This window comes from Toxotes jaculatrix, chromosome 12 (genome assembly GCF_017976425.1).
Source record: "Toxotes jaculatrix isolate fToxJac2 chromosome 12, fToxJac2.pri, whole genome shotgun sequence".
Taxonomy (NCBI): Eukaryota; Metazoa; Chordata; class Actinopteri; family Toxotidae; genus Toxotes; species Toxotes jaculatrix.
Genome location: NC_054405.1, coordinates 18652314 through 18669164, shown reverse-complemented (window position 1 = coordinate 18669164; position 16851 = coordinate 18652314). Strand labels below are relative to the sequence as shown.

Here is a 16851-nt window from a genome sequence, read left to right as displayed (position 1 = left end):
GGTCTACTTTTATTTACTATTGGATAGTTTAAAATTGACAAAGCATCATATGAGCTTTTCATAAGTTTTGTTTGTAAAATCTTTTGTTTGTAAAATAACCAGTTTACAGCTCTTGTTCGTGTATGAACTCTTTGCGCGATTTTTCATAAAGTTTGAAGTTGATAGTTTTTGTGGTATTTTTGTTTCTGGTAATTGAAAATTGTAAGTCAGCACTTTTCAATTACCAGTTTCACTTGCAAAGGAACACATAATTTTAGCTGTTGTTGAGCTGTTAATTATGTTGAATTGTTTTTCTTATTTTATGAGTAAAGGTTTGAATTTTATTTTTTTTATTGGTTCTGTTCCTGGGAAAGGCTGAATGTACTGTTTTTCATGTCTTGGACACTAACGGGAGAGGTAATTTTAAATAAAATTGATTTGTAAATTGCATTTTCTCCCTTTCCACCCATCGCTTTCTGTCCGATGGTACTATAGTAGCCACTCGTCTCACCTTTTGTCCTTGCCCAGTCACACTGCTTTGGGTTGCTCTTTCAATTTACTTCCACTTTATCAAGCTAACCCAACTGGGTGTCTCTGCAAACACAACAACCGTCATGGCTGCACACTGGGCTCCAGTGTTAGAACTGCTAACAAAACACCAGCTAATCTCTGCCTTGGCCCACTGTGCCCATCCTGTCTGCCCACTTTCATTACTCAGGACAAGGCCAGCACATCAAAGCTCACTAGTTTTGTAGGTCACAGTCCTCACTGATGAGGAAGGTCAGGGTGGGTGTATGTATCCTAGGGTTCCAGCACATTTTCTAATTTCATTACTCATAGTGTTCTTGTTCAACCAGATTTGAAGGTATGTGGTCTTCTGACAGAAGCAATAGTATCAAACATTTATGCTGTACTTTACTAGAAGATTAATGACAACCACTTTAACACCATTTATTAATGGTATGCTGTAAATGAAGTTGTAGTATTAAATGCATAGACACAGAACAGCAGAATTTTCCCTACTTTGTTTCTAATTCCAAATACATTCAGGATAAAAATTCAGATTGTGAAGCCAAGGTGGGGAAAAAACTGTGATGTTTTGGGGTGTAGAAATAAACAGCTAAACCTATTTACATTTTTTTTCTCACAGGGAACCTTGTGTAGTTCAGTGCAACACAGGCTGTGCCCCGTTTGAATCAACTGTTTATAATACTTTTTTTTTTTCTCTAACTGGCTCACATGGAAGCCACAATTGTGTCCAATTACAGTTATGTTTAATTTGGATCACCTGCAGGTCAAGGTCTACATCACAAGATCACTATTCTGGGACAACTCTAATCCACCTGTGGCCAGAATTCCCCTTCCCTTGTTAATCCCTGCATTTCCTGAAGGCGAACGACAGCAAGAAAAAGATTAGAGGACTTTAAGATTCATGTTTGGTGAAACAAAAAGACCCAGTGTTGCCACTTAAGTGCCAAAACCCATACTTATTATGAGGCTTCCTTTCAGACTCATAAGCTGTATTTTTTATTTGCTGCACTAGGATTGTGTGCAGGTTAAATCCTTTTGTTTATAAGATTAAGAATTGACACTCTAATGCGCAAATTACAAACTACAAAAACTTAGTTGTGTCACAGGCAATGTTCAGTGAGTTATTCAACACACTGCTGCAGAAAGGTGGAGCATGTTATGTGCCACCCAATGCATCATTCTTGTACTCAAAGCAGCTAAACATAGGGCTGAAACATTTCAGTTTTCTTAGGGATTGTACAAAAATTATAAAGGGGGGAAGGAACTACAAAGGGTATGGAATTTTTTCTTTTGACTAAAGGCAGGACTTTGCAGTTTTTCTCACCCTGAATTTGTGTTGTATTTTAGCCTTCCTTTGCAATATGGTATGACTGCAACTAAATTATCTTTATTGTTATTATCTCTTATCTCTAAATTATTGCAATTAAAACCTATACTTAATTCCATTACTTGAGTAAATATACTTTGTTACTATCCACCACTGCACTTTACCATATGCAGATGACAACAGTTATGTCACTTCATTGGTTTTGTTCATATGTGCATTGGTGGCCACTCATTTCAAGTTCCATTAAGATAATAAGGTTTAAACACTTTGCACCAATTTACCAATGTATTATGATATACAATTATTATATTATTTTGACATGTTGTGGTGAGGGTATTGTGGTTTAAACGTATCATTTAGCCCCTTGCATTGCACCAGTAATTTTCATTCAGTCTTACACTATCTGGGCCATAAGTTAAAAAAACCAAAACCAAAACATGGTTTGCATATTTTAAACAAACACAATAAAGACTTTCTGTACAAGATGTAATATTCATGTGTTAAACTTCATGTACTTTTTACATTTCATTGTTAAATTAGGTCACCTGCCAATCTGCAGCCCCTCATCCAGCTCCCATGACTCTCTCTGATCCGTCTCACTGCCTCTCACTGTGGCGCACTAATCACCAACTGTAAGCCGAGTTTTTGTGATTTTGCTTCTACCTCCCTCTAAACTGAAACGAGACATGTAGACATGACACAGCAGGCAGCAGGAAATTTAATTGGAGGACAGAAGTAACAAGGAAGTTCCTCATCACCCATGGTGGAACTGTAATGATAACATGTATTAATACACATCACAATAATATTGATAGAAAGAATAAAACAGCTGAAAATAAGCGCAGAATAGTCCTTTTTAAGATCAATAAACCAGATGCTGATTACGCCTTTAAACAATGAAATATTGTTCATATAATGAACCTCTTTTCACAGTGCTTAGATATGGTTATTTTTTTATTTTACCTAACTTAACATTCCCAATAGCTGATTTGACAACACACAGCCAAAGTGTAGGTATGATGACAGAACTAAGACAGCAGCGTTAAAACAATTAATTGTGAAACCTTCCTGGCTAAGAGGGGAAAATATACTGAGTGGAATGGCATGTCTTTTTCATGATGCTACATGTTGCTTGACTTTGGGAGATTTTCATCAAGATCACACATCACATCTGTGCTGGCAAAAGAAAACAGGAATCAAAGCAAGAAATGATCCTCTTTTTAAACTTGATCAAATTAATTATAGAGACATTCAGAAAATATAACCATCATTGTAAAAAAAAAATAAATCTAGCTATGATAAAATGGCAAAAGGGTACATGGAACATGTTTTCTTAATCACTGATTACTGAATCAAAACAATGTACATGTAGTATGTGGAATGACTGAATGAAGACACATCAAACATTTTATACATTGGATCTCTTAGTTTTGCCCAGGAGCAATAGTTGTGTTTTCCTTACACCGGTGATACTTATCAGTTCTGACGTTTCCGTCAGCTTTATAATGACGTGATGTAGAAATAAATGTACACGGGGCAGGAGCAGCAGTCTGTATTGTCTTTGCAATGAAAGAGAGAGAAAGAGACAGTAAACATGAGAAATAATATTCAAACGTGTTCAAGTTATAAGTGGATTTTAGTCATGCTTTTTGAAAAGAATCTGTTGATGCAATGAGTATTGTAATGGCACAATATTACAATTCACAGAAAGTATCACAATATGAGAAATGACTGAGTCCATACAGTACAACACAGCCCTCTCTCCCTCCCTGTTTTCATACCTTGTGACCAACTGCTAAACTTAAAAAAAAAAAAATCCAATTCATGTTTTTGTCAATTGCATACTTTCTATGTGTGTGCATTTTTTTTTTTAATTAGATGAGGCAGTTGTTTGGGCCTTATAGTCTACATACAGTCAAAAACACTGAACGCAGATGCAACACTGCCCATGTGTATTCTTGTTTCCCACAGTGGAAAACAAATATGCAGACAGACTGATGATTGTCGCTTTTTTTAGACTTTAGTTGTATACGCAAAAGACATATTTTTTGTACAGACATATTTTGTAAATGTAATTAATTCCCAGAATAAAAGTGGACATTCTGACTCCAGCTGTTTGTTGGTGTCAGGAGGTGTAGTGCACGCACTACTCAAGACATTAAAATATACAGATCGTTGCCTCAGTTAATGCACATCGTGGTCTGAAATTTTGTTTGATCAAGCAGGCAGGTTACAAAAAAAAAGGTGCGATGACAGCTCTAATATGAGCTAAACATGGTACATTACACAGCTCTGCATGCACTAAAGTATGACATGGTGTGAGAAAACAGTTCCTGAGGGTTTGCAGCACATCATGTCACCAATAAGCATCATGCAATGCAGACATTTGCATCACTAATGTGTTTTGTCAGTTTTGTGTTTTTTTTAATTACACAGTATGCAATGATTCTTTTCTTGTTTCAAGACTTGCAATTGACCAATAAGCGGAATACAATGTTTTTTTTACTGCTGCTTTATGTATAGACATTAAATTCCACTGATGTAGCTCATTAGACATAAACTGTGTCTAATGAGGTGTAGACAGTGTTGAATTGGTAGACTCAGATGCAAGAGGCAAGTGTAAGTTGAACATAAAAATGCAGGATATAATTGGTATTTACTTCGCAGCAGAATTGACTGCTTTGTCTTTCAGACACAAATTTAACTATGAATCAACAGACTGAACAGCATGATGGTGATCACAGGTAAAATAATTTGTTGACGAGACAAACACACATATCTTGCAAAGAAAGCGTGCAAGTTTGTCATGCAGCCAATGATTAGTGCGGTTGATAATGACAGTGTATCAGAATTAGTTTGGAAAGAAATGTTTCAAAAAGAGCTCTAATCATGGGTGATAAACAGTACTTATTTCCTATTAAACAATAGTTCACATAACTCAAAACACTAGTGGTGGTTTGCCTTTCCACTGGTCTGATACTGGTGGACTGAGAAACATCTGCAAGCCAGTTTCTAAGGAACAGCCGGTTAACTCTAGTACACTCATTACCAATTAAAGGCTTTCAACTGTAAATGAGATTTTACATAAATCTTTCTCTACATTCTACATAATGGCTAATGCAAAACTGTCTTGCAGAATGTTTTTCCCTTTGCAACACACCATGATGACTCCAACATTTTTGGGGGGGGAATAACTGGTTGTTTTGTGTGACAACCAGAGACTATGTGTGGCATATTTACAAAGTACAATGACAGATTGTTGACAGATCTCTGTAATGATATGTATATACTAGCATTGTTTTATTAAGTATTTGTGAACTATCGCCTTTGGTCTTTACAGTGCCCATGCAACCACCTTTGACTTCCCGAAAGTTCTTAGAGACAGGATAAAATAAAGCAAACTTACTTCATTCATACCTAAAGAAAAAAACAACAACAACAAAAAACAAAGAGAACAAAACAAGATCAGAACTTTCATTTACAGTCGGCATGCATCCCTATGGTACACATTAGTGCCAACACACACATTTAGACATTATTCTACTTTATTCACATTATATTACAATGATGAATATATGACACTCATCAGGGAAAGACTGAATGTATCGTACAATTATCTTCATTCCTGAAAACTGTGATTAAGAGCCAAATCTTCACGATACAATCACAACTATGGAGAGGTGCTTTCCTCATTGTACAGTTATAAAACAAATGCACAAGGGAGAGAGGAGTCAAAGAGTTGTCTGAAACATTATCAACATGTCCTGATGTATAGTAAAAGAACATACTCTAACTCCAAGATAAAGTGAATATGACTTTACAACGATATACAGAGAGAGAGAGAGAGAGAGAGAGAGAGACAGAGAAAAAGAGGCAGATAAAGCAGAAAGAGAGAGAGAAAGAGCTTAAGAGAAGTTGTGAGGGAAGAGAAAGGCAAGTCAGTCCATTCCACAACCCAGAGTTTAACCCCCCCAAGCCCATCTCCCTCAATAAACCCTAGTGTCGTACTTTTCCAGGAATGTAGTTACGGTCAATGCTTTCCTCTTGCAGAAACATGTGAAGACAGCGCTCGTTCTGGGCCAACGGGTGACCTGCAATTCTACAGAAACATACACAGAGACAGACAGCAGACAAAATTCACTCACTGCTTATTTCAAATGCTTCTCACGGAGGTTGGTGAAATGTAACCGTGGATTAGTTAGTTGACATGGTGCTCCTTTTCCAGACACAGATTAGGTTAAGCCTTGTGTAGGGCTCCACATTTTTGGCAATGTCTGACTCTGAATATGCGAATATCTGTTTAGGCCAACACATTTTGTAGCTATAAAACATGCGGGGAGCACAATAAGAGCTTTGAAACATGCTTTACTAGATTTAACCATCCCACAGAGCTCACAAGAACACAAAAGTGTTCTTGTTTTTTAGCTCTTCTTTCAGAAATCCATTATGATTTCAAACTCAGATTTTCCACACGGACACATTTTTGTAACAAATGTCTGTTTGACTTATTCCAAGAAAGAGGAAATATGTAGTTTCATTTAGGGTCTTGAACTGGCTAACCTGTTGATGAACTGCTCCAGGCCTGATCGCCGCTCCTCAATGAAGGACTCCTCAAAAAGGCCCTCATCTCCACGGAATGGCAACTGTCTCTTCAGGGCTTTGCCCGGCAGAGGTGGTACTACAATCTGATGGTGTCAGAGATCAACACAAATAAGATTAAAGATGGAAAATATCTACTATATTGTGAAATGTTCATTGGCTAATTTTAGCCCCAGTTCCATGGCAGAGTAAAGGCACAGATAATCAAAGTCACCACACAATTTACAGTTACTTTTCTATATTAAAACAGAACACGAAACCTACTGACTCATCAGATCATTATAACTATTTGTTTGCACCTGCTAGCCATCTTAAATTATTAGCCTGAAGCATGCCATTGTTGCTCACTCACCTTACTGTCTCTTTCCAGCTCATTCTTTAACCACTCAAAGTCACTGTATCTTCTTCTCACACAGGAATCCTTCAGTTTGAAAATGGGAAGGTTTGTCTACACAAAGAGGAAGAAAAATAAAAAACAAAACAGCCCTTCATTTATACTAAATTCAATGATTTGAATGTGGCCGCTGTTGGAAGGTGAGAACGGGGTTTACTGAACAATCTACAACTATCAAGCCTCACTAACAGTGCTGAAGGTATTGTGAAAGAGCCTCAAAAAACAAATATTTCTTGCCACCATAATTTGACTAAATCATCATAAATGTGAAATGACAAATCCCCAATGAGTCATCTTCAAATTGCTTACACCTTACAAACAGCGTAAAATCAAAAGCTCAATTTTACAATGGTCTCTCGCTCTCTTTCTGTGGATTATTTTATGGGCTAATTGTCTCTCTTACTCTAGTTTTATCTGGCCAGAAATGATCAATAGGATACATCTAAGTGGAAAACTGAGCTGCTCAACTGTCTGTGCATAATAAACATAAGCACATTTAACCTTATTGCGCAATGTGTTTATTTGAAATGTAGATTAAGAGTCCCAACAAGCAAATCTAATTCAAAGAAATGCTGAAATGCGCACAGTTTAACCGATTATGACTTTGCATTTTCAAGGTGTTTTCAAAATGTGTAATTGACATTAATTGACAAGTTCTAATTATCCGTTGGTGTTTCAGTGGCTATAGAATAGGTGATCTCTCTGTGTGTAAACAGCCTGCAGGCAGTGAGAGAGACATTATGAAATAATAACAGAGCTTTCCAGTGAAGGTTGGTGTCTGTTGACTAGACTGATCAGGCTTTGATGAAGTTTGTCTGCAATTGTGAGACAGCTCTGTTTGGACAACTGCTACCTTACACTAGTTGACCCCACCTCTGAAACAAGAAACTATCACGCAAGTCAGTGTACCTGTCTGAGCGTGTGAATGTTGTGTTGGAAAGTAAAAGCCATTTAAGTGCTGAAAACAGTAGCTTGTGTATATTATGATGGACAAACTGCCAGGAGGCAGCCGCAAACATCACAAAATGAGCGTCTGTAATCATGACAAACCTAGTAAGTTGCAATTACAGCGTTAGTATCAGCTTCCTGAAAATGTCTTTGAACTTTGCTGTGTCAGTGATTTTCTGAATGCCATATTCTTACACGTTTAACTGACAGTCTATGAGACGAGGAAGTTGAACTTACCTCCATTCTGTACTTACTATAACTACTGTTCTTATTCGTGTGCAAATGATATAAATGATAATTTAAATGTGAGTAACAAACTTTACAGAACCACCGACACTGTTGCCGTTCTTCGATTAGTTAGATTACGTGAATGTTATTCTCGTACGTTTAATTAATAATTATTATAAGTTGACATTATCGACCAACGCACTTGGCGTTTCTCATCTAGATGAGCAAGCAACGTTAAATTAGTGCTTAATTTGCTTAAAGTCTACGTGCAGGTAACGGTTGACTAATCAGTGTCTGCTGGGACTGCCGTATTTTTGCTATCGTCGTATTTTTTCCTTCGCTTTCTCTGCATTTAGCTACCTGCACAGTAGTTAAAAAAACATAAAAGTATAACGTTAAAACTGGACTCTAGATATATAAATCTCCTTGTTTGGTGGAAGACGCTGGTGTGTTCACGAAACTTCTACAAGCCAGCCTTGCTAACGCTACACCAAACAACCTCTAAATTCACACGGTAGGCCGCTGAGAATCCCCGGTCCTCGAGTTTTACTGGCGCCCTACTTTGAGCTACTACTGCCTGCTATCGTCAACGTCACAGCCCGTTCCGTATGTTGACATTAGCACAGCCGATAAACATGCTAATGCTAGCAACACCAGTGTAATTACCAGTTAGCTTAGCGAAGAAAAGCTAGTACTGCAACAAGGTGTTCTGGCTTGCGGTTCCAACACTTACCCGCATGCGAACTTCGTAAGTTGTGTAACGGTTCCGTCCAACTCCAACGATTTGTGGATCATAAACGTCTATTTCCAGAAAATTGCTGGGGGGGCCGTAAGCATCCGTCAGGTCCTGGGGCTTGGAATTCAACCGGCGAGTGTCGGCCACCGCAGACTCTGTCATTTTGTCGGGTTGTAATCTTTGGACGACCAACGGCGAATTAGCGTCAAACCACCTAAATGCACGGTTAAATCTTAAATCTCATCTGAAGACATCAATTGATTACGATAGCCGATCGGTTCAGCTAGGGAAGTAGCTGACTTGTAGCTTCTTCTTGCGGGGGCCAGCCGCCCTGCGCCCTACCCTTCTTGAATCTGAAAAATGCGTTGACTCAGTTCCGTGCTGTGCGGGACACTGCACTCCCTCTAACGGACACAATGACAACTGAACCGGACAGATTGAATTAAAATCAATTGATGCAGTTCTGCAAATCATGGGACGGAGCTCTTAACATCAATAGATGTATTTATTTCTGAAAAAAAAAATACGGGAAAAAAATACATGAGACGATATGCAGCTAAGTCAGTTATACAAAATATAGGGGAAAAAAACCTTCAACCTTAAAAACATTCAAAGATATTAAAACAGGTAATATAAAAAATTATAGGAGTATAAAACGACACGGGTTTTGATATTAGCATGACCATGATCACTTTCTAACGAGGCACCTTTTATTACAGGGTTTATACATTTTATTATTGCTCAATAATGCATCATAGAGCAGGTGGAAGACCTTAATAGGAACACACTTTTGGGTTGCCAGGTTGTGAAAAATTCCATTGATTGGTTCCTATCCTTTGTATTTGGTAATGCGGTTATTAATATTAATAATATTAATTAACAATAATTGATCATTTTACTTTCCAATAAGCCATCAAGTCTCAAATACATTTTGCTCTGGATGCTCTGCAACCTTTTCTAGCTAGCTAAAAAGCCAAAACGAGTATCATGTTGGAGACAAAGTTTATAAACGAATCTCAGAAACCCTATATCAGGTGCCTTATTGGAAAGTGTAACTATGAATGTGAGTTAAGTGAATGCTGGTTTCTTGGTCATTATCTGCCTTGTGTGTTTTTTCAATGTAGTATTTATTTTCAGAATTCACATTAAATACCCAAAATAACCCACACTGCCATTAATGTATTTTGTCAACAATATTGGCGTATTATACACTGTCGCCCATAAAGTTGGAATAGTTTTGTTTTCTGACACATTCCTCTTTTTATTCCTATTTATACACATTTGCAAACACATTGGAAGAGATATACACTTTATCTATCAAGAATAAATCACATTGTCACAATGTCATGAGAAGAGGTAAAATATATTTTATTCTTTATGGGCAACAGTGTATTTTGTCATCATCTAACTCTGCCTGAAACCAGCACTCATGTAACTGTAAATGTAAATGTAAATGTGACTTATTAGCTAATCGGCTAATTGCAACAGCATGATGTCTTCTCAAAATGCATGCACTGCATCCCTGATTGAGGGGCCTCCTAAACCTGCCTCTCCTCAAGAGGTGTGACAGGAACTGTGGAGGAAGAAGAGGAGTAGAGGGTAGACAGGTCTTCTGGCTCGTTCACAGGAATGAAGACAGAGCAGTCGGTTTGGTCGGTGGTGATGGAGAAGTTGGAGCTGTCTGAGCTCTCGCTGTCAGACTGGGAGACATGGGTGTACTCGCGGACGGGACAGGCATGCTCATTGTAGTTAGCCTTAAAATTTCCTTTCAGGCCTTTGGAGAATCGAAACCAATCCTTTAAGAAAGATTTAAAAAATGTATGACTTGTTTTGCTGTCACCTCTCCTGATAGTACATTTCTGTCACTCACTATTCCACCTGATGGCACTATCATCAATTGAATTTGAGCACTGTGGATATTTTGAAAGGGAAATACTGCTCCAGAGCCCTACACCTTAAATATATTAACAGGCTCTCTTAAATGTTAATTTTTTTAACCATTCTCGTGGCATGGCTCTAAGAATGGCTATGTCAGCTTGTTCCTTGGTCGGTCCACCTCTTTGGTCCAGACTGAAATATCTTCAACTGAATGGATTCTACTGCTACTGAATGGATTGCCATGACATGTAGTACAGATATTCATTCATTCTAAAAATTATAAACTAGTGACACTGGCGATTCCCTGACTTTTCCTCTAGTGACACCAGGAGGTTTACAGTTGTGGTTTTCAGTTAAATGTCTCAACAGTTGTTGGCAGGTTTGCCATGTAATTTGTCATGGACCCTCATGTCCTACTCAGGATGAATTGTAATCCCTTTGGTGATCCCTTTGATTTTTAAAGCACTGTCATTGAGTCAAAATTTCAATTTGACCAGTTTGACTGACAAAATTCCTGCTTGCCTCAGCTGTACTTTCTGTTTATTGCTAATTTACAAATGTTAGCATGGTGACATACTAAACCAAGACAGCAAACATGGCAAATCTCATACCTGCTCACAAGTACAATCTCACATGGCCGCTAACCTGGTTGTAGACTTTTATTCATGTCATTTAATTCTTTCAGTGACTGCAGTTCTTTTTGGATTAGGAGCAAGGAAGACGCAGAGCGGCTGGATGCTACTAACCTCAATGTCGTAAAGAACCGGGGATGGCTTGGGAACCACAGGGATAGGGATTATTCTGAGCCTGTATGGGAGTTAGGCACATTCTTACTTTCAGACGATCACATCAGCAGCAGCTCATCTACATAACTTTTGTTCCCTATAACTCTCTTGTCTGAATGTCCCTGTACTGAACCTCACTTTCGGCATAAATCATCATCACTGGTACCTTGTGGTGATATAATCTCTAAAAAAATCTACTTTTTTGGGGTAGTGGGTAAAATTATATAAAATCTCTTACATGTCATAGAACTGACAATGAATTAAAAAATATGTACATTTGTACATTCCACTTTAAACAATTAACATTTTTAATTCATAATATGAAAAACAGAGGAAATAACCACACATTGCTGATATGCTACAATGTTCTATGCACTATAACACTAGAACTATCACCATTTATACATGACATGTGGGTCAACTCACCTTTCATGGTGCAGCAACATCATGACCAGTATGATGAGTGTGAGAGCACCCACCACATACAGCAATGGAGTCCACACAGACATTGAATTATTTATTTGATTAGTATCTGTGAGGGGGAGAGAAAGAGGGGTGGATAAGAATTATTTCATAATCCTGTACCTTTAGTGTTTTGAGCACACGTAGAGCAGCAGAATCAGAGTTGGAGCCGCATTTGATATTTTTGCCGTGTGTGCCTTTTTTAGGCCATCATATACTAATGGCCTAAGATAACTAGTACTGGCTCCCCAGTTATATTTGTGGCTTTGAAAACTTCTTTGCTAACCCCAGTTGTGTTTCGGAACAAAGAAAAGCGCACACTTCTAGCAGCAGTACACATTACGCCAGTTCTTCATTCTGTAATCCCATTCCTCATTAAAAGATCTCAGTTCCTTTCATTCACATTTACCAATGTGTTTCACATCAGAATGTGCACACTTCTGAAGACAGAACAGAAAATAAGTCATGAGACACATTTGGTCAAATCCTAGTTTTGTTTAAGCTTTCTAGCTGATAATTATTTTATCATCCAGCCTTTTGCTCCTCTGTAGCTGTACAATGTTTTTGAAAAATTGCCCACGTATTGGTTCTGTGCCTCAGACGTGTTTAGTAGGTAATGTTGCTGCTTCTACCGGTTGCCAGTCAGTGATGATGTAAGTAATTTTACCTGTACTGTTGTTGGATCCCCACACTGCAGGCTCACTCCAGTCACTCCAGAATAAAGACTGTCCACAGTTATTCCCCAGTCTGCTTCGCACTTGCAGCTCATACCTGGAACGGCTGGAGGGCAAGTTGATGCAGAAACTCTGCTTCCCAGTACTGACTTCAGAACTCTGTGGAAAATAACAAGGAGTTGAGGAGGCAGTAGGGTGGGAAGGGAGGACAAAAAAAGACAATGAAGCAAAGACTGAAAAAGAGGAGTAAGACACTGAAACATCTCCTTTGTTTGTTCTCTCAAACTGCCTACCTCCCACTTGTTGTTGTTGGTCCTGAAGCGAACCTCACTCTCCACACAGTTTGAGGAAGTCTGGTTCCAGTAAAACCACAGGTTTAAGTCAGATCCAGTCTGGACAGATACGTTGACTGGTGGATATAACAAGACTGGAGACAGAGAATTACAATATACAATGTGATGACAAGATAATGGAGCTGACATGGCAATATATATATTTCTTATATTTTTACTGCCTATTTTTATGTCAAAATGCCAGCATTGTTTTTTCTTTCTGGAATATGTATCTAAGCTTAAATATAGATCTACTCTTAAATATAGATTTAAGCTGGTTTTTGATTTTGAACAGTTCTTCCAAATATTATATAGCTCCCAGTAAATAAGCATACCTCTCTGTTTCAGATTAAGCTGCTGCTGATGAGACTTGTTGCCATGTTCCAGTTTGGTGTAAAAATCGTTGAACCTTTTGGATATGTCATTATAAGGCTGTCTACATCCAATGTTGATGCCGTTCTCTGACATATAAGTGGCACAGATACTGGGTGATTCATTGTGGAACCTGAGAAGAAATCACAATTTAGTCATTCACACACAAAGCAAGCAAAATATGCAGCCATATCAACTGCAAATGTAGCACTGAATAGACATAGGCAAAGACATAGAGCCTTGGGGCAGGATTAGCTGAACATGGTGATGTTTATCCCTGCAATTAGCTACATGTAGATATCAGGGTCTGTATTTATCAAACTTCTAAGAGTTGTGCAACCACGTTTGACGAGTCAACTTTGGTTAAAAGAGTTATTCGCTCGGTGTGAAGATTAAGAAACATTTATCAATCTCTCAAATCTCACATTTAATAACATGTGCTCTGAGCAGGAAAGGCTTGTCAGAGACAAGGACTTGCCTGTTGCTCCACTTGTTTAAAAAAGTCCTTACATTTTACTTAGCAGTAGATGCTATTCTGCAAAAAAAAATAATCATTTTAATTTATAAATTTTTTTTAATTTTGTTTGTGTGAAATCTTCAGTGCTGTCAAGGGCTATTAACAAGTTGCACTGAGAACTACCTAGTACATTTATGATATGTAAACAGGAATAGGAAATAGGATCTACTTTTAACCAACTTAAAACACCTGTGCATTTTAGGTCAAAAGAAGTTACTCAATAGCCTTCACTGTTAAGTTTGTGAATAAAAGTAAAAGTGAAGAATTTTTATTTTTATTACTTTTATCTTTCACTCAAGTCCCAAATTTTACTTGTAGCAATTTGATAAATTAAGATAACATTTAAAAAAATGTTTTATGGAGTTTCGTTAAGGCTACTGTCACCAAATTACGAACCAGCTGTAGAAGGTGTAATTGACATCTGGAGTCCCCTGCTTGTTCCAGGTACAGTTAACATGTTTCTGATGCACCACCAAACAGTCAACATCTGTCAGAGACACAAGAGAGTTGAGAACAACAGTTTAATGAAGACAGTAAACCAAAGGTCAGAAGGGTTACACTCACATATACTGTATAAACCTACAGAAAACATCAGTTGACTAATGGCAGTCCACTCTCATACACATGAACACAATGAGGAAATGGCAGCAAAATGACGTAAGGGGAATTTATACAGGAAGTAAAGACTTGCTCTGGAATTGAAAATTTTTAGTCATGTTAATTATAAAAGTGATATTATTTTCAATATTAAGACCTAATCATGTTTCAAGGCACTTGTGATACCCCCCCCCCCCCCCCCCCCCCATTCGTTCAGGTAAGTTTTCAAAAATATCTGTAAAATCACTCATACGATGTTCAACTATATATACATATTTTAAAAAGATTTTTGTTTATAACGGCTTCATAACAAATATTCTAGATATTAAAATAAAATACCAAATAAAGAAACCTCAAATCATATGATTTGAAAAAAAAAAACATATGATAAAATCTGTCAAAAGCCCTTGAGTGAACTGAGTAACTGCAGTCACATCCAAAAAGGCTAAAACAGTTATTATTAATATCATAAGTGGCCTATGATTAGAAAATTAAACACATTTTTAGTTTTCAAATGTTCTTACCAGGCGGTACTTTGGCAAACACATGTCCTGTCAGACAGAGAAGCAGAAGCAGTCTTGTCGACATCGCGGCACACAGAAACAGGATGCTCACAACTTTGGCGCAGGTCTATTTCTACTTCTACTCACCAACGTGTCACGTATTTCTTTCTGCCTGTGCTGTTTAGGATTTTGGTTCCTGTGAAACTGTGAAACTATAGATCAAGATGACATTTTTGCAGTTACCCCTCATGCTGTAAGGCTTTTCTGTCAAATAACTCACAATTTAACATTTTAAAAATTAAATGTGGGTGAAACCACAGAATACATTTATTTGTTCATCATTACCAGTAAAAGCAAGCCTTTCAACAATTGTATAACAGGTTTATTATCTTCCAAAAATAGTGCATAGTTTTACAGTGAAGATAGTGGATACCTTTATGCATTGGTGCATTGGCCATGTGCATTTGGTTTAGTGCTGAGAACAGTAAGTGAATAGGAGAACACACAGCATAAATTTAGTTTACCTTCTGTTTAAACAACATAAAGCTCACCAGGTGTCAGGTTTGATTCCTGTGAAACTGTCACAAAAGAATTACTTTATATTTATCTTCTTAATGAAAATTTTAATGAAAAGTATTTGCTCCCTTCCTGATTTTTTTTTTTTGCATATTTGTCACACTCAAATGTTTCAGATCGTCAAACAATTTTAAATATTAGACAAAGATAACCCAAGTAAACACAAATGGTTTTTGGCAAAAGTGAAACGAGCTTTTTTATGTTCTTTCTGGTCAGCAGTGGTTTTCGCCTTGGAACTCTGCCATGGATGGCAAGTGATGCCTGCAGTTCTTCAGATGTTGTGGGTTCTTTTGTGACCTCTTTAACGAGTTGTCACTGTGCTCTTGGGGTAATTTTGGTAGGCCATCCACTCCTGGGAAGGTTCATCTCTGTTCCATGTTTTCTCCATTTGTGGATAATTGCTCTCACCATGGTTCGCTGGATGGTGTCCCAAAGCTTTATAAATAGCTTTGTAACCCTTTCCAGACTGATAGATGCCAGTTACTTTGTTTCTCATCTGTTTCTGAATTTCTTTGGATTGCGGCATGATGTCTTGCTGTTTGAGATCTTTTGGCCTACTTCACTTTGTCAGACAGGTTCTATTCAGCAGGTCTGGAAGTAATCAGGCCTGGGTGTGGATAGTGAAATTGACTTAAGCTTTCCAAAAAAATTGAAACTGAAACTCTGTTAGAGGGACTGTTGGGTTCTTGGTCATCTTGGGGGGACCTTGTATATACAGGTATGTCACTTTCTAAATTATGTCCTGTCAGTTCACCACAGGTAGACTCCAGTCAAGTTGTAGACACATCCCAATGATAGTTAAAACAAAGGGTGCACCTGACTACAATTCAGAGCAAATGGTCTCAGTATTTTTGTAAAGGGGAGATTTCAGTTACTGATTTTTACTGATGTCTAAAAACACATTTTTACTTTTAGTGATGGACAAAAATGTCAAATTTATCCATTTAAAAATTAAATCTACAACAGAATAGAGTGCAAAACGTGTAAAGGGGTCTGAATACTTTCTGAAGCGACAGCATGTCTAACATCATGGCCAAGCTGAGCTAAAATATGAAGGTCATATGATTCTTGATTTGTGTGTCACATTCTGTGTCTGCTGCTCCAAAGCTGGGTTTTGTGGGTTTTGTTTCCTGTTAGAGGAAACTGTTTCAAAAATAAAGATTGTGAGCGTATACCTGCATCTGAAGGGGAACTTTTCATGTATGTGCTGTGGTATGTTGTACATGTATACCAACACATACACAAATTGTTAGATCAGCTTTGTTGAAGAATTATTTCAAATGACCACATGCTTGCAACGTTTAAGTGTATCAAAATCAAACACAATATGGTTCTTTAACTGGTTTCAGTGGCAAAATACACAAATGTTCCACAAAATCAGAACACCATTGTGAAATTTAGCTTCTAATATGT

The 16851-nt window shown here is 37.6% G+C and overlaps 2 protein-coding genes across 3 annotated transcripts; both read right to left on the bottom strand.

Annotated features, from left to right (window-relative positions):
* Positions 1 to 2537: 2537 nt before the first annotated feature.
* snx12 (sorting nexin 12) lies at positions 2538 to 9114 on the bottom strand. 2 transcript variants are annotated; one of them, XM_041051720.1, is made up of 6 exons: positions 8740 to 9112; positions 6789 to 6884; positions 6398 to 6522; positions 5846 to 5936; positions 5244 to 5254; positions 2538 to 3396 (listed from the first exon to the last, which is right to left on the bottom strand). In XM_041051720.1, the coding sequence occupies exons 1-5, from the start codon at positions 8902 to 8904 to the stop codon at positions 5249 to 5251; spliced, it is 483 nt and encodes a 160-aa protein (XP_040907654.1). In that variant the 5' UTR covers positions 8905 to 9112; the 3' UTR covers positions 2538 to 3396; positions 5244 to 5248. The 2 variants fall into 2 exon arrangements, with proteins under 2 accessions (XP_040907654.1, XP_040907653.1); XM_041051719.1 differs by lacking the exons at positions 2538 to 3396; positions 5244 to 5254 and having other exon boundaries at positions 5819 to 5936; positions 8740 to 9114.
* Positions 9115 to 9217: 103 nt separating this feature from the next.
* On the bottom strand, positions 9218 to 15007 carry LOC121191211 (cytokine receptor common subunit gamma-like). Its single transcript, XM_041052346.1, has 8 exons — positions 14884 to 15007; positions 14159 to 14249; positions 13209 to 13378; positions 12835 to 12968; positions 12535 to 12700; positions 11832 to 11937; positions 11367 to 11427; positions 9218 to 10538 (listed from the first exon to the last, which is right to left on the bottom strand). Exons 1-8 carry the CDS (start codon positions 14945 to 14947, stop codon positions 10281 to 10283), a joined length of 1050 nt encoding a protein of 349 aa, XP_040908280.1. The 5' UTR covers positions 14948 to 15007; the 3' UTR covers positions 9218 to 10280.
* Positions 15008 to 16851: the final 1844 nt, after the last annotated feature.

What these genes read in the sequence shown, in the direction of transcription:
- LOC121191211 (XM_041052346.1), bottom strand. Translation starts at nt 14,947, where the DNA reads ATGTCGACAAGACTGCTTCTGCTTCTCTGTCTGACAGGACATGTGTTT. An exon ending in CCAACAACAACAAGTGGGAG is followed by an intron (nt 12,701 to 12,834) that starts GTAGGCAGTTTG and finishes TATTTTCCACAG; the next exon opens with AGTTCTGAAGTCAGTACTGG. An exon ending in ATGTTGCTGCACCATGAAAG is followed by an intron (nt 11,428 to 11,831) that starts GTGAGTTGACCC and finishes ACTCCCATACAG; the next exon opens with GCTCAGAATAATCCCTATCC.
- snx12 (XM_041051719.1), bottom strand. Translation starts at nt 8,904, where the DNA reads ATGACAGAGTCTGCGGTGGCCGACACTCGCCGGTTGAATTCCAAGCCC. An exon ending in CTTACGAAGTTCGCATGCGG is followed by an intron (nt 6,885 to 8,739) that starts GTAAGTGTTGGA and finishes CTCTTTGTGTAG; the next exon opens with ACAAACCTTCCCATTTTCAA. An exon ending in AGCTGGAAAGAGACAGTAAG is followed by an intron (nt 6,523 to 6,788) that starts GTGAGTGAGCAA and finishes TGACACCATCAG; the next exon opens with ATTGTAGTACCACCTCTGCC.